This window comes from Pithys albifrons, chromosome Z, assembly GCF_047495875.1.
Source record: "Pithys albifrons albifrons isolate INPA30051 chromosome Z, PitAlb_v1, whole genome shotgun sequence".
In the NCBI taxonomy this organism is placed as follows: Eukaryota; Metazoa; Chordata; class Aves; order Passeriformes; family Thamnophilidae; genus Pithys; species Pithys albifrons.
Window position 1 is genome coordinate 48,306,522 of NC_092497.1, and position 21,782 is coordinate 48,328,303.

General features: G+C 34.1%; 1 protein-coding gene across 1 annotated transcript in view; it reads right to left on the reverse strand.

Moving 5' to 3' along the window:
- Positions 1–3,325: 3,325 nt before the first annotated feature.
- SLC27A6 (solute carrier family 27 member 6) overlaps positions 3,326–21,782 on the reverse strand; it is a 37,928-nt gene continuing 19,471 nt past the window's right edge. Inside the window, exons 5-10 of the mRNA XM_071581461.1 lie at positions 17,713–17,907; positions 11,533–11,623; positions 9,719–9,917; positions 9,067–9,164; positions 6,982–7,112; positions 3,326–4,428 (exon numbers count right to left, since the gene is read on the reverse strand). Coding sequence (XP_071437562.1) covers positions 4,252–4,428; positions 6,982–7,112; positions 9,067–9,164; positions 9,719–9,917; positions 11,533–11,623; positions 17,713–17,907 — 891 coding nt within the window. The 3' untranslated portion in view covers positions 3,326–4,251. The remainder of the gene's footprint in view (positions 4,429–6,981; positions 7,113–9,066; positions 9,165–9,718; positions 9,918–11,532; positions 11,624–17,712; positions 17,908–21,782) is intronic.

The window sequence follows — 21,782 nt, forward strand, 5'->3', positions numbered from 1 at the left end:
TGAATGCAACAGGCCTTTTATTAAATGCAACAATGTTATCCAGTGTATTGTCTCATTGATTTCACCGTACAGTTTTAGGGTCCTGCTGGCTCCTGTACTGAGAATGTGTAACAACTTTATTTTTTAAACAGAGACAGGACAGTGGTGACAGAAAGCAAGATACTGTGATTTATGGGATGCAGAAAGAATGATTTCTGTTTAAATACTGAATATGCCTGAATATACAGGTTCTGAAGGTAATTGTAGGAACTGCCAACAGAACACATACAGTGCCGCAGACAGGAGAGTGATTGTCAACTACTGCCTGGCCGTGTAAATAAAAAGCTATTGGTAATCTCTGACTGTCCTCAGTTAATCCTGGAAACAGTTTTCTCTAGAAACAGGTTTTAAAAAGTCCTTTTGTGAAGGCAGAGATTATCTTAACTAGGTAACATGTTGTCTAAGAAGAACTTGTACTGAACATAACATAGAGGGCTTCAAGAAAAATGCAGACTATACAATCAACATTTTGTTTAATATTATGAGCTAGCTGAACAAAGTGAGTAATCTCAAAAATATTTAACAAAAACCTTCTTGTATGGCACATTTCTCTAATGAAATTTTGTTTTAATATAGCACAAGAAAGCCAAAAGGTCTTTAAAAATAATCTGTACACCTTGAACTAGTTTCGAATATGCCTGACAAATGGCACAGGGACTCCTCATTGTAGTAAAGATGCGCCAAAAACAGACTAAGACAATGATGACACATATTTAATACTGTTTTGATCTGCAAATTTCCCAACAAACCCAGTTTGTTAATGGCAGATTACAGGCATTTGGATAGAGGTAAGCTTCTTTTCACAAAGATTGGATTTTTGTGGCCAGAAAATGAAAATGGAGTTATACCTTTTATACTACAAAAGAAGTTTTGCTCATCTTATGAGAGAATGTGGCTTTGTTACTGTAGTGATATATAACTGATTACAGAGTTTTCACATGTCATCAATAAATAATTTTCTCTTTTTAATTTATGATTCTAATGAAATGCATGGATAGAAACGGAGCTGAAGAAATATGGCTACTTCTTCATGGCAATCTGTAGAACTGCAAGTATTTGCAAAAAAAAAATGGGTTTTGAGTAATTCTAGGTGAGACCTCAAATATCTCTGTGCTCCCAGCAAATGAGAGATAGATGCCTACATGCTGGCAGGAGATGGATTTAATACACAATCCTCTTCTCACTACAGTTTCTCTGCAATCCATCACTCCACACAGGCACCTGCTGCCACATAGTTTCACCACATACATTAAACAATCATGCAAAAGTACTTGTCAAAAACAGATGACAAATTAATTCTGTTAGACAAATAACTGTATCCTGTAATGAGTTGTCTGGGTTTGGATCAAATTGGCTTGCTTAGACGGTACTTTAAAACCTAGTATGCCCTTCCATACAATAAAGAAGACTGACAATTCTGTTCATCTGTACTCAGTAAGTTGCACTGCATGAGCAAGACTCTTCTCATATTAGAATTCCCATCAAGGCATTCACTACTTTCTTGCAAAATATACCTCAAATAATTGGTTGGTTGGTCGGTTGGTCGGTCAGTCGGTCGGTCGGTCGGTTGATTGGTTTTTAAGTGAACTGAGCTATTTAGTTGAGTTCTAAACTCAGAACCACCACAAAAAGCATCTTACCAGACCTGACCAGTCCTATACTAGTTACACTGCCTGTACACACTTGTGAGAAACATTATTTATCAGCATCACAGTATCAATTACTTGAAGGAGACACAGTAACAAGTGTTTTTCTGCCAGTCTAAGTGCTCTTTTTATTTATAAGTAAGAATTAATCCTGTGTATGTTGCAGCTAACATAAGGCAAAACCTCCCACTTGGAATGCAAGACTATGGAATAACAGGAAGTATGCAAACCTCATGATGCCAGAACAACTCCAAATGGAAATAGGTCAGTGTATCTCCTTCTGCAAGGCAGCAACAAAAACTGACATGCTGTATTGCAACAATTCATGATTGTATGATTTGAGCTGTGCTTACTGCAGTCTTTGGAGAAACTAAGTGAAGTCTATTTTGGCAAAATATTCTCAGACTTGTGGATTTGTTAGTGACACAGAAATTTCATTTCACTCTGGTAATGATTGAGTTTGTTTAAAACCAGCATTTCAACATTAGTTAAAGGTACACTGTGTAGGGTATTATGTCCTGAATATTGGGACACAAGCAAATGATCTTCTGATGTTAATCATATGGCCAAATTAATTGTCTGATTATGCTGTCAGTTATTGAGAGTATTGCTAATAATAACACATCACACTAAAATTATTCTTCAAACTACTACTATTCACATGCAACTTTGGCTGTCTGCTGAATCTTTGCATCTAATATTTTTAGTAGCAGATACTAAACAGAAAGATTATTTGCTTGTAATTAGTCTTGACTTAATGAGTAATTTCATACATACTGGTATGTGTCTTTATTATTTCTGCTGTAATAGCACACATCAATTTACTAGTTGAACTGTTAGATGGGGACAGGCTGCTGAAAATGAACCATATTTTTAAAATTTTTTTGTCCTTCTTCCCACAGCCCTTCAGTATTTTAGATTTTAAAAATGCAGGTGAAACTGCTCCTCCTTCCTTTACATCTTCTTTTGAAAAAAAAAAGGAGGCAAAATCAACAGCAGAATATGTTTTCTGTATGTCATCTGCAGAGAATTTGTAGGTCAATTGAAATCCATTCTTTATGGTGGCTGTTACAGGTATGAAAATTGTCTTGAATAACTCTGTCTCTCTGAGCTGGGTGAAGAGAACAAAATTCAGGCCATGATCTGCTTAGCAACTTTGTATTTCAGATCTGGGGATCCTGAAAAGCATTTATGAAAACTTACCCAGACTGTAACTATACTAATTGTACCAGATTCAGTAGTACAAGAGAGTGGATATGTGTTCACCCTTCCAGAATTTTACCTTCCCTAAATGATAACTTCAATATCTCTTTTTTTTTTTAAATAAATATTTCTTTCATCATTGACCCTCCTTAGATGTAGAGGAAAACTTCAAGATATATATACTAAATTGCAAAAATAATCACCTACTCTTTTGTTAGAACCTGGTTTCATACTACTAAACAATGGAAGAGAAACTTAGGATGCCCAGTATTGAAGAGAGTTACCCTTTCAGTATTCTCTAATACTGCTCCTGGCTGATTGAAGATGGCATCACAATCCATTAGAAGAGGATACTGTGTATGTAATGTATCAAAAGAGGCTGGAAAACAGACTTATGCAATCAGACTTAAATCAAACTGAGACAGTATGGTATTTGGTTTAAATAATCTTATACTTTATTTTAAAACTTACACAAAGCAATTATTAGAACACAGAATTTTAAAATTTTTGCTATATTTCATACTTATAAAATAATGATCTATGGCAGTCATTAACAAGAGTAAGGAAGTTATTTCTTAGTCAACATGAATGACAAAGTGCTACAATAACTCTTTTCATGTTATATAAACAATTTTCCCCCTTAAGTATGCAGATTCTCTCTGCCTATTGCTGATATGCTGATAAACATTTCAGAAAAGTTTGCTTTGTCTTGAGAATTTCACACTCCAAACAGCCAGTTTAGCAAATAAAAGAGCATGGATTATGACAAAGAAAAAAATCTCAGCAGTGAATCTCAGCAGTGATGTTAGTATTTGAGTTTGTTTGGAGACCTTTTTTCTGCTTCAGTTTCTTTCATCTTATGTTCCATCAGAAAAGTCCTCTGCAGAAGAGTTGTTTTTTGCCTTTCAACCACTGTCAAGTCTTTACTTCTTGAGATACATACTCAGAAGTATATATAAAATTTAAACTACATTTAAAAATATGTTACTGGCATATTTTCTCTCTAGACAACGGATGTTACAAAGTATATGTTGAATCTTTTTTGACCATGTTTTATACTATGTATCATTCATGTTCTTTTAGTGCTAAGAAAAAGCATCGGATTCAGCATTTGTATTCCAAAGTTAAGATAAAATAGATTTCAGTCTTGTTTTATAGATTATTCACACAGAAATTTGTCTCAAGAGGTAAAAAAATTATTAATGAAAAATAATGATAAAGTGAGAAAAGATATATCTGAATCTAAATACCAAATATATAAAATATTATGCTGAATAACTATGTATAAGTACTGGTAATTACTTTTATTGTTTTCTCATACAGTACCTTGTACAGACTGTCCCTTAATAGCCTATTTGGTTAACTAAAGCTTAATTTTTCCAGATAAGATCATCTCATGTACTTCTCTGGTTAACAAGACATATGCTTTCTTAGAATTATCTAAAAAATACAGAGGATCAGCAATTGTAGATGGATTAAAACCTTCATCCACGAGTTTAAATTTTTGTTGTTTGAATGTTCCAGTCATTTCCATTTTTTCCTGTAGAAGTGAGAAGATATATTATTTAGAGAGAAGCTTCTTTTCTTTTGCTCACATTCACATTTGTTTTTCAATATCTTACTTGATATAACATTAATACTGTTAACTCAGTATGCTGGAAAATTAGAACTTGTGTGTTGCTGCAGACCAATACCAGGAGGTGTGGTGGACAAAAGCTAGAGCTCATTTCTTTCTGCATCCCTGTCCAATGTCTGATTAGTGTCACATGTAGTGTAGCACCAGGCTGCCTGAAGTGTTTGATCATCTTCACTGAGCACATTATAAAACTAAACTATATATCATAAAGAATCTCTGAGTACAAACTGTAATTATCAAGAACTCCTTAATAATAACACTCAGGAAATTCTCTCTGTGATCACTGTCACCTTAAAAAAGGATTTGAAAGAATCACATACTAAATCAGCCATACTCATATTCAGGCAGTCCAAAGGAAGACATATCTTGATCCTACAATTTATGTTTTCAGACTACTCCAGTGCCATGGTGTCCCCTGGAAAAGCAGTGGGAGGTACCTCTAGTGAGACTCTCTTCTCTATTCTACCTACCTCTACTCAGTCTAACTTTATGACCTCTCTCCATCATCTTCTCTTCTGTCTTTATATATTTTAAATACATATATATATATATATATATATATATATATATATATATATATATATATGCGCAAGCAATCTCTGAAAATGAAAAATTAAGTATGATGTCCAACAAAAATGTTAGAGACACTGTATCTTCTCCAGGTATACCTCTAGATTGTATCTACATGCTCTGGTTGGTCTAAGAAACATTCTGACATCTTCTAAATCACGAGTAGATGTCAGGTCAAGTTTAATACATTTTTAATTTCTTCCCTTGAAGTTTCCACCCACTACCTTTCTTCTTGGTTAGTAACAGCTGTACCAACAGCAATTAATCTGTAATGTAGGCATTTAAATTTTAATTGCAATTCCAGATACTTGATATCAATGCTATGTCCAAGATTCAGATTCTTTCTGTCCAGCATAAATGATTTTTGTATATAGGTAGAGGTGTAAATCTAGACTAGGTTCTCATAATTTCATGAACTGACTACTGCAACATTCTCAAGTTTAATCTTACTTGTTCATATCAGAATACTGCTGCAAAAGATATCTTCTTGGTGATACCAAAGGGGTTTTTGATTTTTGAATTTTTGATTTTTATAGATTCTGTAAGTATTTGTAAATGGAGTAAAAAAGAAAATTCAGTTAATATTTCTGGCAGCTCAAGTTCATTGTTTATACATCCTAACCTCTGCCATTTATCAATAGTTCAAATTCTTTTAGCTGTTTAGGCTCTCTTCAACGCAGAAAAGGTGAAGACTATCAGAAGGGCCTGCAGAACAAGACCAAACATAAGCCAACAACCTTGAGTCTAAGAACACTGGAAGAACTTCAAAAGCCAGAGGAAGGGAAGAACTGATGAAGACAGAGGGTCCCAGTGAGCCCAGACTCAAATCTTCAGGACGTGTAACCAAGGACTGGACTGAGAGATGTGTAAAGTAATGATTGGGAGGGCCATATTATAAAAACCATAGAAACCGTTTGGGGGGCTGGGGGGCGAAGATGTCATCATGTATTCCTAAAAAACCCTAAGCCTAGACATTAAAGAATCTACCTTTTTATCTTATCCCACATTAACCTGGCTCAGAGTCCTGTTTTTGGGTTCTCTCATGGCATCATTGGACTTATGAGATAGATATATTTATTTCAATGTCTTTCACAGACGTTTCCCCTCTTTATTCTGAATCAGTAGTCAATCTCTGGTTGGGCTAGGCAACCAATTTCCATAGCTTATATTTTCTCTTTTAATGATTTTTTTTCATCTGCTCCTCAGATGTAGGACATGCCTTCATAAACATGTTCAAAAACATTTTTTCTGTTTTGATGTTTTCAAAACACTAACCAGAAACAGAGGTGCTTATCAGACTTCAATTATCATGATTATCAGTACCATATGCTTTCTATACTCTCCATTTTTCGTAGCCCTATGCAGGTCCCTGTACTGTATTTCTATTTTTAACTTTGAGGGTGGGGGTACTTTTTTCCCAACTGGACAATTACTAGAGTGAAGTAGTACACAAATAAGGATGACTGATGATTACCATGGTGAAAATAATGTACATTTTAAATTTACCTCCTCAATTTACCTAGTATCTTTCCAAATGTTATAACATTTGTCATTATACTACACAGAAAATAGCATTTGTTTTATTGTGCATGATGGATGTCTCCTGCTGTAGCTCTACTTCTTTCTTCTTTCATTTCCATTGAATAAAATGGATTTTAGATTATTTTCTCCTGATGCAATTGTTCACATTTTTTAATCTGAATCTCTTTGTTTTACAATGCTCATGATTCTAATCTCCCTAAATCTCTATTAGCGAAGACAACAAATAGGACTGGGTCTAAAACTACTAAAGTGATACACGAAAAAGCACTTTCTGTTATTCACTTAGCCACCTCTGTGTTTAAGTGATGTAGATGTTTGTATGCACAGTGCAATACTGCAGCTTACCTGGACTCTTAAGAAAAGGGGACAAGCATAACTCGGTAGGTAAGTCACTACTTGCTTATACATTTGCTCCAAGTCTAATGATGCATTCTGCTTTAAAGTAATAGAGGCCATTCCTGCTTTTCCTTCACAATCTGGAGGAAAAATATGAATGAAGTTGACATTTCAGTGATGAACCTTACAAAAGAAAACTGTAGTGCATTAGCAAACTGGTAGTCATATATCATCTTCTGAGTTTCAATCAAGATGCAAGACTGCATTCATATTTTATGTGGTATTACACATATTTGGAGATAATTCAGGTGATCAGTTAAGCAATAATGCTGGAAATGAGTATGGTGGATTAGAGTAAATGGAGTCCCATGCCTGATATTAATAAATGAGGGTAAACTTCTACACCATTGCTCTCTCAAAAAACAAAAGTGATGACCCTTTTTCCTGGATTAGGCAATTATGTCTTTGCTTCAGTTTAGTCTCTCTCTCTCTTGCCAGTATCTTTTCTCAAAACTGTGGATCTGAATATTGTTAACAGAAAGAAAGTTTAAAAGTTCTTATTTATTTGTCTGGAAAGAGAGAGCACTGTGTGTCTTTGGGGGAAAAAGTCAGCAAAATAGAAAACCAATGAACATCAGCAGTCAAAAATAACTGCAGACTTTAACTATCAGCTAGTCATAACAAGACAGATATTCTGCAAACCTTATCTTGGTTTGGTTTGGTTTGGGTTTTTTGCTAATACTACAAAACTTGTAATGAACTTGATTTGTTTATCTGTAAGTGCAATTATCAAGACAGTCACATAGAGTGCTAAATTAGGTATAGGAAATGAGTGGCTATTGCATTTTTGAATCTGATTTTCAGAGTCTTATTTACTAAACTCTTTCTTATTGTGTGGCTTTAAAATACAAGTAAATTTCACCTTTTTCACATTTTAAACTCCTTGTGTTTACCCATGCCAACAACCAAACACACCCAGCCAGCTTCTCGCTCACCCCTTCTCCCATAAGATGGGGTGGCAGCAGAAGGAAAGCAAGACTCACGTATCAAGATATGTATGGCAGTTTGATCAATTTAATGGAGAAAGCAAGAGTTACATGCACAAGCAAAGCAAAACCAGGACTTCATTCAATATTTCCCATCCTCAGGCAGATGTCCAGCTACCTCCTGCAGGGCAGGGCCTCACTCAGAACATGCAGTGTTGTTTGGGAACACAAATGCCACAGCCACAAACGTCTTACCCACTTCCTTTCCTCCAGCTTTTATAACTAAGCATGGCATTGTATGATATGGAATATCCTTTTGGTCAGTTTCAGTCCACTGTCCCATCTACATCTGCTCCCAAGTTCTTGCCAATCCCCAGCATACTTGCTGCAGGGAGAAAGCCTTGGTGCAGTACAAGTTTTGGTCAGTGATAGCCAAGCATTGCTAAGTCATCAACACCATTTTAGCCACCAATGCAAAACACAGCACCATACAGCTTCCTATATAGAAACTTAGTTCTATTCCAGCTAGACCCAGTACACATTTTTTAAAAAGATTTAGAATGAATAAGAATCAAGCCCATATGATCTCATGAAAAATAACAAACAAAAAAGTTATTAAAAAGAAATTAACATATTTTCTTTCTTAATCATTTATTTACTTTTCTCTTTGTATTCTTTTTAAGTTTGTCCTTGGTTTTGGAATGTAACTGTTTACAGTTATTTTATGAGGCTAAGTGAAAACTGCAATAAGACAAAAGAATGTCTTCATACATTTTCCTTTAGAGTTACTTTATTCTTACATTGTTGACATTTTATTTGGACATGTGGATGCCCAGATTTTCCATAGATGCAAATTTAATAAATCTTTACACTTAAATTTATATCATGTGGCTATCACAAATTCATGCAAGATAGCTTTTTGAAAATACACTTCACTGCATAGAAATAATGCATGATTCACTGGCTCATTCACAATCTGGTCGTATTTAGTTATCTGAATTTACATTTTAACTAGGTATTACTCAATCAGAAGTGATTCATAGGTTTAAAACAAGAAATAAAAAGAGTTACAAGGGTTATCAACTAACCTAGGGGAAGAAAAACTTACCTGGCACAGACACACCATACACATTTGCTTCCTGTATGAAGTCCAGCATTAGAAGAACATCAGAAACTTCTGTAGTTGCAACATTCTCCCCTTTCCATCTAAAATGGGAAAAAATAATCCCATTAAAACATATAGATATCTCCTCTTTAAAAACATTAACATTAGTAAGAGCTTCATTCATTTCAGACCAACATCCCCTTAAATGTATTCACATGTCTCACTGGTATTTTGACCTGATCACCCCAAGACCACATGCAATTCAAATGTTGCTGGGTATTAGAACACTGTAAAGAACATTGAAAGCTTAGAACAGTTGATTCCAGAATTTTTACATGTATTTAATTCTATCATCTCTATTGTTTGATACATTTCCCTCCACATCAGTATTCAACTTCCTTGCTCACAGCAAAACCATCGCAGTTATATGCTTGCTGAAAGGAATGTTCAAAGAGTGGAATTCCTACAAAACAATCTGGAAATGAGCTATTCAACTACACATTTGTGACAAAATTAAGCCCCTATCATCCACATCAGGGTCATTATAAACTTCATCAAAATACAGTAAACTGAACACTTCTGCAAAACCAAACATAACAGTATTATTCTATTCTGCATATTTTTAATGAAATGTGAAAAGAAATAATAATTATACCTGAAGGTATCTCCAATTCTGTCCCAAAAATACAGAAAATTTTCCTGATCTTGAATCATTAGATCTCCAGTATTAAAATAAAAATCTCCTTTCTTAAATACATCACAAAGTAATTTCTTTTCTGTGTGTCTCTTATTGCCAACGTAACCAAAGAATGGGTTCTTCGTGTTGACTTTGGAAATGAGAAGACCAGCCTCACCTATACAGAGAAGTTAAAAGAATATAAACCTACTGGAGATTTCCTGTATTTGGCATTACTTATGATATTGTTCACTGCAATTCTGAATTTATACTTCTTCCTGATGACTCATTAGTTTTCACCCAGAACTGTCACCTATCCTTTGTAAGCTAACTAGTACATTTATTACCCTCTCAAAGCATGCAATTCAAGTTCAACTTATGTCCCACTCCCCACGTCTTACTCAATTTCCAATTATGAATCTCAACTTCACCAGCTTCTCAATGAAAAACTAGTGTTAATAAAAAGTAGGTCCTCAACCCAGGCATTAAGTCCCTACTTAGTCTCCTTTCAGAAGTTCTGAGAACTCTTCACAGGAATATTAAAATGATATAGCATCATTTTACTTTTTGGATTAAAATATGGAAGTTTAAATAATTTCTTTTTCCCTCAAAAATAGTAGGACAGGGAAAGAAATATCCTGTTAGGCGTGTAGTGTATCAAGGTGTTATTGTGCTGAAAGTGGAATAATTGTATGAAATAATCTTTTCGGAGCAAGTTGTGAATAATAAACCTTGAGAGTTGCAAAACTTTGTATCAGAGACAAGAATTATAAATATGAAAATATATAAAAATGCTTCCAAAAATATGCAAAATTTTTAACTTAGGACTTCCTCCTCTGCAAATAGCTGTGCTATTTTTCCATCAATTGGTAGTGTTAAAATTGAAAGTATTTAGTCCACTGGTAGTGTCACTGCAGCCATGATGCTCTGAAGATACAGGGTATGGGTAAGACAAAGACTATAGACAGAGGTAATACTTTTTATTAGACTGAGTGGTATAGCTGGAAAAAAATGAGACCAAGTATCGAATTACAGCATCTATTCCCTTTCCAGCCTGACAACCCTAGAGAAAAATTCCTATAAAACATCATGTTTCAGGGATATATTTTCTTCAAAGTGCACAACTTTGATTAACAACTCTGGGAGAATCTCTTAACTCCTTTGAAAAATCTGCTTCAACTCCCTGTTAAAGATGTCTGCCTGACCTTTAATGTGACTTTTTCTTGCTTCAGATTCAGCTATTACCTTCCTACAGTTCAACAGATGCTTCAGTATCTGATAAACACTTTGAAAAATGGTATAATCATCACACATGAAATATTTTATAAGTATTTTGAGGACAGCTATAATCAAATAATTTTGTTAATTTTTGGTTAAAATTAAGTTGAATCACATCACTTAGTCAGAAACACTTAATCTCTCACCAAAAACCATTTGCTCTAATCCACGTGTCTCTCCTCTAGATCTCTTAGGCAACCATCTCCCTGTGCAAACCTCCTTTAAGAAAGACAGATGTCACTATCTATGTATTCAAAGAATCATCGCTTTTGAACACTGCTCTTCTATGAATATATCCAAAGATCTCCTGGGTTCCTCTGGAGTCAGCACTGGTACATTTAATTATGTTTTGTTTTAGGTCAAAAATTATACTGCTTTTTTTTTCTCAGAACAAAGAGTAATAGCTGATGTTGGCATATTGTGTTAACACCTTAGCAAGGCTCCTTAAAAAAATTCTCTGCAGTATTTGTATTAAAATCTGTAGGCCATAATATCCTATGTATACACATACTTACCTTTCTTAACTTTTTCACACCAACCATGCTTATTTCTCATTGGTTCATCTTTTTGGAAATCATACTTGACTAAATCAAATGGGAAAAAAAGCTAAAAAAGGGAAAAAGTCCTGTTATTCATCTACACAGTGACATCTGGTGGCAGCAAAAGCAAGCAAGTAAATCTGTACTCCAGTCTTGCTCACCTAAAAAAGGAATGCAGTTTCATTTAAAACTGAAAATATGCTGTATGTAAACTTATGCCATTTCCTGGAGGTAAGCAACATTGTAACATTTTTATAAACAAAGACACAGAACTGTCCTTCTGTTAATTTTCTTACAAATAAATTATGGGATCCACATTATCAGTGGAAGAGCCCACATGAGTCAGGATAATAGAAGCATATTTAAGTGACATTTAATGGTGATGACTGATACGTGTTCTCGAGGTGTTCTGGCACTGAAAACAGCTGGCAAAGGAAAGGCCTAAATCTTCTTGCAAATGGAAACCCGATTCCTGTTGGGCTTTACTCTTGCTTAAGTAGCTTCAGTTCTTTCCTCACACTTTCTCAGAACGGTGAATAGCAGTGGAAAGCGAGCACCAGCAGAAGGGTATGTACTCCCGTGGCTCCAAGTAAGCTGAAGGAGATGACAAGATACTCTCATCAAAACTAAAAATTGCAGTGTTTCTTTTTCTGAAATATACAGCATTTAAGTCTTATTTTGCTTAATTTTTCTACTGTGATATGAATCCAAACTGGACCTTTAAGAGACACTGACAGATACCATATGCCTGATACTATTTGGACTACTCTGCTTGCAGTTACTATTCTAAGGAGACAGCCTCCCAAATTTGGGATTCTGTTTTCCCTTTTCATAAAGAAATAAATCAGCCATATTTAACAGCTAGTCAAGCCAAAGATATGTAATTATCCTCTGGAGAAATCTTGACAATCAGGGAAACAATTTTATAAAACATATGAATATACACCTGAAGTCTTCACAATAAAGAAATGCAATATAATTTAAGGACAGTTTTCTGAAAGTAGCTGAAGTGAAGAGTAGGATGCTAAAACATAAACCACTTCACTTTTTTGCAACTAATTTGGATGAGGAGTTGAATAATTGCTTTGTCCTAGTTTGAAATTCTGCTGTAACTATACAAAATAGTTTTGTTTTCAAGGATGTCTGAATAAATAGCAACTTTATTTAAATATCAATCCCACAATTTCAGTCTCACATGGACAAAATTGTTTCACTGAGTCTTTTCAATGTTCAGCACTGTGTGTTCCTTCTACCATAAGTCTGAAACAAAAAGGTATTTTTAACAGTTGATCAAAGGAAAAAGGGTCATAGCTTGCAAAATGATTAAAGAATGGGACACAATTTTAATGAAATGAATGGTAATTTTTTTAATTAACCTCAGATTATAGGCATTTTCCAAAGTCAGCTCATTTCCCCAGCTAAAAAAAAATTGTATTATTCTTGAGAAACAGATTGGCAGTAACTTTTTTCTTATCATTTCTTTTGAATACCTAAATTTAACTACTGCTCCTTTTCACTTTCTTTTTTACACTGACATTTATTATTTTAATAGGTTTAGTATCACAGACCAAATGCAATGAGTAATATAAATAATAAAAATGAAATTGTGTAAAATGAAATGTTATTCTGTGTTTTTGTTTTATTAGGATAGCTTAAAATAATGCATCAGGAAGAGTAGTATGTTGACAAGATACAGCTACTGAGCTCTAAAGGAATGAAGCATTAGTTTAAATTTTTAGAAACACTCAGAAGCTGTAATTTAATATCTGAGATCATCTAGAAACTGTTAAGACTTTTACTATATATGACTATATATAACTATGTTGACGTATACATCTTTTAGTGCCTGCAACTTTGGAGTATAGCTGGGCCTATTCCAGTTAGGTTTTGGAAATAACAGTCATGCAAATACATAATTTAAAGAAAATATCACATGTTGTATTAGAGATGCACGTAGAGTCTGTGCAAACAGCTGTGTCTGTGCAAAGGTCTTTTCAAAGTGAAATCATTCTATGATTCTAAGCAGTTTGCTTTTTGTATTAAATACTAGAAAATGAAAGCTCCACTGCAAATTATTTAGACTGGATGCAGACTTACATTCGGTTTACTTCATTTTAAAATTTAATGGGGAAGAGGACCTGAACCATTGAAGCATTACCATATTATTTTCACAGAATACTGCATATAATATTCATTGTTTTAATCTACATTTTACTCCCTGAAGCACCACATAAATGTAACAAACAAAAAGCATAATTTAGCTAGCTGAAATTTAAAATAACTTAATCTACAACATGATTGTCTATTACCTTGCCTGGATGTTACCTAATAACAAGTTTACTGCACAAAAGTTTTGAAAATAGTTTTGAAATTCCTAAAGCTTCCATTTACAGTGAATGTTGACAGAACCTTTAACAGAAAACAAATACCACAAGCTGCTGACTTTTATTACTTATTTGTTTTAGTGGTGAGATACTCTGGAAGACTATCTCTATATAAAACAAATCATTACATGTACTAGGTTTAGTTTCAAGCATCTTTAAAAACTGAAATAGAAGAAAAATATTCTGGAGCATAGTATTGTTAGAGAAAACAAGTATAAAAAGAGAGGGAGGTGGAGCTTCTCTCTCTTTTTGCTTTTCGCCCGTTGCCAGGAGGATGTGCTGCCGCCGCTTGTGCTTAGACCTCATTGCCACCCCCATGGCTGTGTTATCTAGGGAAGTAGCATCTTATTATTGGTTTTACTCCTCTCTTGCTGGGAGCTTTCTCAGGAAGAGTCTTTTGGCATTTTTTTGTGCATCTGGGTGGTTGGAATCTGTGTTATTTGGCTGGGCAACTTGGTAGAGTCATTGCTGTTTCTTTTCACATTTGTATATATATGTGTTATATTGTACTCTGTTTTGAATTTTCTTTCTTCTGTGTAAATATAAAAACCTTGCCATTTTAATGTTTCAGTTCTGGTTTATTTCCTCTCTCTATGCCCTCCTTTTCCCTGGGGGACAGACTCTGACAGACTATTGGGCAGCTGGCATTTTGCAAAGCTAAACCAAAACAGTTATGATTGATATTAACCACATATAAAAATACAATACCTTGTAATATGCTTGTAGTACCGTAGACTATTTTAGCTCAAAACTAGTCAAAAGAGTAGAAACAACATGAATTTTCACTGGCCAATGAACTTAGGAACTTCCAGTGCTTGGATTTACACCTGTCAGTAGTCTTCCTGTACATCCAGTTTTCCAGGGTCTCAAAATTTGCTTAAAACTAACTTTTTACATTTAAACTAAACAGTAAATATTTAAAAGTATCTCTTCTGCCACTTAAGTTCTATGACTGCATGAGAAAACTCCATAATACTAATTACGCATTACTTTGTGAAAGGCATTTTATATGTCAAAGTTATTTAAGATTTGTTGTAAGATTTAAATGTTTTTCAGCTTAAAGGTGACGTTGATCTATATAGGTGTGAGTAAAAGATTTAGATTCCTGAAATAGTTTGAATACCTGTGCTTAAAATAATGAAAAATTATATTTACAAATAAAGTTTGGACTACTTTTTGGTTTTAACATGCTGTCCTTGCTGTGGGTTATTTTTAGTCCTTCTTGGAAGCTTCCTCATTAGTCCCATGCTCCCCTGTTGTCTGCCGTTACTCAGAATTTATTTCGGTGTAAGAAAGAGATTTACATATATATATATATATATATATATACACATATATATCTGGCACAACTGAGGGTCTTACAGATTTTTCCCATATCACATTTATGTAAATACACTCATAGTATATGTCATAAATAACAAACTTAATTAATTTTAACTAAATACATATGTATATCAGATGCAAGGATTAACCAGTAATTTATTATATTATTATGTTAATGTATACACTGTCTTCTTTGTAAAACATTTTAAGTTTTACCAGATAAAAAGCTATTCAGAGGCTTCTACTTATCTGTTCATTGACTCCATATAAACATCTTTTTTGAAAGATTTATTCATATACCACAGGGAGCCTTTCAAGCACATGAACCAATCCCTTTTATATAAAGAACAGAGTGTGAAAACAAACAAATGCAAGCATTGCTTCTAGTTAGCATCTTAAACACAGGGACTTCTTGGATGTCTGGCAACTGCTATAACATTCATCTGTTTCTTTCTATTAACTTAGGTCTTTCGATTCTTTTATGAAAATATGTGTTCTGTAGAACCTTTATTTTATCACAATTATTTGTCCTCAACCCTTGGCAGTAAAACAAATAGAACAGCTACGCTTCAGAATGCATTGTTTAGTAATCTACAACACATAAAATGTATTTAAAAAAAAAACCACCACAAATGCCTCAGTAAAAACAAACTTATCTAGATCATTAAAAGACCTATTTTGTTTGTGTTACACTACCTGATTAAAAATAAATATAAATAAATATATAGGTAGTTTCAAGTCTAATCCTTTATCTGCTGTAACCTTTACATGGTATGTCCAAAAGGTTAATTACTTATGACAAAATTCTACCAGAAGTTCTGCAATACCAAAAACAAGTTTACTCAGCTTTGGAACACATAAAATTTCATAAGATTATAAGGCATGTGGCTTAGAAAAGTCTGAAACAAAAATTATTATCAACTCTAAGGTTCCTGGTGCCTAAATTCCAGGTTCTTGATTTTCTGTAGTGGATCTGTATCCTTCTAGAGATACCCATCATCATCGGATGGCTACTGCGCATAGTCCAGAGCATCAGACACACAGAGCAGAGAATCAGTGGAGTCATCTGCTTAAATTCCTGAGCTCCCAAAAGTTCCTGAAAAATACACTAGCTCTTGTGGTGCTTTTTTAAGTGTTTCCATGTTCCTCTCTTCAGTCTGAGTTCCTGTACCAGAAGCGAAGAATTCCTCTGGCCCCAGCTAGTAAAGCAGTCTGTGGTGATTGTAATGTGGTGATGCTGTAGTAAAGTTGTGGACCCTAGAACATATGCTGCCTAGAAACCTATTTGCATGTCATCAGAAGATACCTCTGATGTATTTACAAACAATGGGTTTACATCATACTCTAAAAAAAAAATTCGTCAGGACACTTCGCCCCCCCTCAGGGACACAAACGTCACTTAAATCAGCAGGTGTTTAAAATTCTAGGCGATGCATGTAGTACTGTTTATTTGAAGAATAATAAAAACTGGCATAAAAACCAACAAAATGTTCAATATGTAGTCTCCTTGCAAAATGCCTTGCTAAATAATCTTTCATATTATTTGCTAAAGCTTGGAACACATGTTACTTAGGGACTTCTCAAATAATTTAAAGGACTGTATTAATAGGACCAAAAAGAAAAAAGTCTATCTGTGAATTTCAAGCTGAAATAAATTCTTTTTTTTAATTCAGAAGAATGAAGGAAAAGTCATCATTTGTAATATAAATAATATGTAATCGTTCTCTCCAAGACATATTCAAGGTTAATGGAATACATAATTTCTTTTTCTAGTGTTAGTAACCTAGAACACCCCAAATACATATAGCAGATAGTAAATAAAGGGGTGTAGCATTTTAAAATTAATAATCTTGGCAACTACCCTCTGTCACAATTACTCAACAGTGATTGTATTGTGTTATGTCTGACATTTCTGAATGATACAGACTAGATGTAGTTTGAGTTACTTACGTTCAATTGCACCTAGGTATAAAATATCTATTAAAGTTATATCTATATACTACTGTATTTTAATTACTATTAATTCCCATTTATGCTAAATATTTACATAGCAAATATACTATATGAAAACATCTTCAATATAATCTGTAGAACAGTAAATCAGAATAGGACATTTGTGTGCTTATTTCACATATAATGAGCTCTTAAGTGCTAAACAAATTCAACTTTCTCTTTTGTTCTCTAATGTGATTTAAAATGATACTTGGAACCTACTCCACTGTCAGAGAAGAGACAAGGCCTTTTGACCCTTGTGAACTCTAAGTGTTACAGCTGAAAGTATAACTGAGTTGGATGCCAAGATTTTAACAGAGGATCGACTAACCTTGCAAAAACTATCTTAAAAAATTTACCTTGGATCTATGGCTGCAGTTCCATGTCCCAGTGTCAAAATGAGAAACACAATTTTTCAGCATTATTTTAACTAAAGAAAATGTAGATAAATAGTCACCTTATAAAAGAAATTGGTGCGTCCAACAGATCCGATTTTTCCCGTGTGGTTCATGAAACAAATGTTACCTTCAGTAGCACCATAAAACTCACAGATCTTAATAGCACCAAATCTGTCTAAAAATTCCTTCCATACATCCATTCTCACTCCATTTCCAATTGCTAGTCGGACTTTGTGATTTTTTTCTCCTTCCTTCTGTAAAAAAAAAATTAAAACATTAAAATATAGTTTACTGATGACTGATTTTGATTGTTGCATTCATTGTGGGAAAAATGTACCTTCTTTAAAATACATCAAACAACAAAAAGAAAGAAAAACAACAATCCAGAAGTTAAAGAAAGCTGGTATACAGCTACAGTGTAGCAAATTGCAATCAAAAACCTATTATCTTACTGAACAAACGAATTATTCCCTGAATAATGGCTACAATAATTTAGATAAATGCATCCACATTTTAAAAGTTGTACTGTCTTGGTCTATTTCTACCCAGAGGAATTAAAAAACTGGGAAGAACAGTGAAAGGCAGGAATTATTTCTGTCATGGGATTAAAGTCAGAAGAGAAGAATAGTTACTTTCTTCTCTCTTCAGACTGATTGTGAGAAACAATCAGATTTCACACACTTGTAGTATCTGTTCCTTCCCACACATTGCATATGAGTCATCTTCTGTATTTTTTTCAATATTAAGACTTGCAAAATTTTGTTCAGTGTTACTGGGAATACATTATTTTTTAGTATCTTAAGTGTTTATTGTTGTCAGCTCCCATGTTTATCACAACAAATATAATAATATGTACCCAGTTCAGTAAGATCCTCTAATTTTATTAATACATTGCCAAACATTCACATTTGCATGGACCACCTTTAAAATACATATTGAAGTTGAAGTACCAGAAGGGAAAACACCTCAACTGTTGTTTTGGTTTGCCTAGGAGTTTTTATTTACATCTATTTTAAAATACGTCTCCCCTTTTAATCACTGGAAGTGGCAATACACAGTGCTCTAGAAATGAGATGGCAAAAAATAACTATAGATATAGTTTGCTACCACATAGCTTTATGCATAGCACTCTGGTACTGCATCACTGCCTGTATATAGCTCTTTCTACAGTACACATATATATGCATATGCACATATTCAAATCCCTTAGATATACATACACATATATAGATATATATGTTTGAGTGGGTATATCTATATATATAAACACACACACGTGTATATATATATATATATATACACATTCACATATATATACAGATATGTAGATATATATACACACACACATTCACATATATATAACACAGAAAACAGAGTCACTATTTTCTAATCTTATATTCTAATTTTGTCTCACTGCCAACTGTAATCCAGTATGAATTAGTTATGTCTGTACCGTAAAAATCCATTTTATCTTGTTGAATCTCACATAGAAGCACTGCAAATTATTTTTGTGAAGAGATCTGGTCAGCTGAGTGAAACAGGAATCTCTCAAATATTTTGGCTATTAAAAATTGTAAAACTTCTACTGAGTACATAGACAGCAGCATTCCTCAGAGGCTTATGTCTTGGACAAATTAAATTGTTCATGAGAATGTGAATTCTGACTTCTGTAACAAAAACTGCAAACAGAAAGCGCAACAGCAAAAATCACAAAGTAAGGGGTTTTTATCTCTTCAAACCCAGTAATTCATAGAAAGAGAAAAAATTTCTTTATTGAATTTCAGAATCTTCCTTCTGCAGATTAAGCCCTTTTGCTGGAATGATTTAGTAAGGAATGTCTATTTCACTAGGTGCAGAAAGCTTTTGGCAGATTGCAATATTAGTCATTACCCTGCAATTTTACCTCAAAACTACATAACTCACCAGCCTTGGTCACTAATTACTCTGTTTTTACAAGAACCAATTTCTTCCTTTTCCCCTTCTCCTCTCCCATCTTACTTTAGATGTGAAAGTAATTTCTAGACACAGAAGAACATACTTCACTGACTTCCTGCTAAATCATTATTAACAAGTGCTGCATTACATAGCACAATGGATCTGACATGGACACAGGCTGGAGCAAAATGTCTAAAAATTGCCCACAGATGTAATTTTTGCAGTAGTTTACTTTTTCAACTTCAGAAACAATATCACAGTGCCGCAGTGTAGGTTTTCATTTACTTGAAATAATGTCTGTTATATTACACATTCAAAGTCATTATACTGCCATTGAACTACAGAAGTATTCCTATTTCTTAAGATAAGCTGTTTCAGTGTTACTTTGAACTTAAATGAGGAAAACTTTAAAGTCTTTTTCCCAGAAAACTGTCCACGATTTTCAGAATACACCTGTCAGCTCAACTTAAAACTACTCAAAGTGGGTTATTTGCCTTACAGTTTCAATGCTAAACTGAAATGAACATGTCCATAACTCAGCTGCAGTTATTCCTTGCTGATGCCACTGAATTATTCAAACATAGTGCCTCTGCTAAGATACTACAAAAATAGCTCAAGAGATACTTTTCAAGGAAATCCTTTGTACCACAACAAACAGAAGAGACAAACATGTGCTTTTATATACACACAGTAATTAAGTGAGACTTCCATCAGGATAGGAACATTCAAAATCTCTACAGACCAAGCTAATAAAAATGTGACTTTGCTTCTATTATTTAAACTTTAAGAAAAATAGAAGCGTTGACAGCTGTTTGCTGAAAAGGCACAAACTAGGATGAACTAAGAAACAGTGCTCTACTGTTATATGGTGTTTGTTTTCCATTTCAAAAGAACAAATAACTCATCATTTATAAGTGCAGTAATTTCAGCTCCTCATGTTACTTTGTCTGGTTTATATTAAACAACACAAAGTTGTTTCTCTAGTGGAAAAGATGCAGAGCAAACCTGACAGGTCAGTATCCTGCTTTGCTTGCAAAGTTAGCACCTATCAACATGAACAATACAGTATATGGCTACCATCTCACTTTGGCAAAAATCCAGAGGTTTATAATATCACTCAGAACTGAACACAGAAAGCAAATTTTCTTAAAAGGGAGGTCAGTAATTCACTTATTCACAACTATGGTAAGTTTCCTGCTAGATTGCATTGCTGCAACTGCTGTATTTGTGATTTAGGCAGTTCCACACAGTTGTACCTATCTGTCGATACAAGACTCCCAGAAGAGTACTGCAGGGCTTTATTGGGAAGGCATTAAAACTATCACTCCTTTAGCAGTCTTTTAACTGTAAGAACAGAAATTATACGTAATTTAACCTCCCAGCAGGTTTAATAAGTATGAAGAAAATTATTACAATGAGGAAACTTCAAGCAGTGAGTTTTACTCACATTAGTTTTACATGTAAGTAAATTAATATGGCTATATTTTATCTATTTTTATCTAATTTTTTAAATAATATATATGACATTAATTCATGTTAGCTTTACATGTAACTAACTTTCAATAGAAAGTGAACCACAGAAAATAAAACAGCATTAGCCATTTTGACATCTGTCATCTCTTTTTAACGTCAAACACCTTCCCATATACTATTGTTCAGATTACTGCCCAAGTCCAACTCTAGGGGAGGCATGTTGGTTCCATGGGCACTGTGGCTGAATAGTTATGCAGGAACTAAAATGCTACAAGTCAGATAGGGGATGGAAAATGGATGAGAGTTCCAACAAATTATAGAAACATGGTTGAGTAATGCACGTTAAGCTGTTCTCATGAAAAAGAAAATATGCAGGAACTTAACACTTAAGCCAACTACAGCAAATAGTCATGCTTTCAATTTCTGCCCTATTCAGAAGGCATTTCATCAACTAGCTTCCCTTTGGTACAACAGATAGAGTTAGAAGAGTAGGATGAATTCCATAGAGTCACCTAGTACACATCTCTTCTGGGAGATAAGGTCTGCTATCCCTGTGCCATTCTTGACACCTGAGCAAGCTGTGGCATGTCAGACAGATACCCTGCAACAGCTGCTCTGCAGCAACTGTCTGCATGCATATTCTTAGCCTGTTGCAAAGGTACACTACCAAGTTAACACTTTCTAAACTAAAAGCAGTAATTTTCTCACAATATCTCATTTA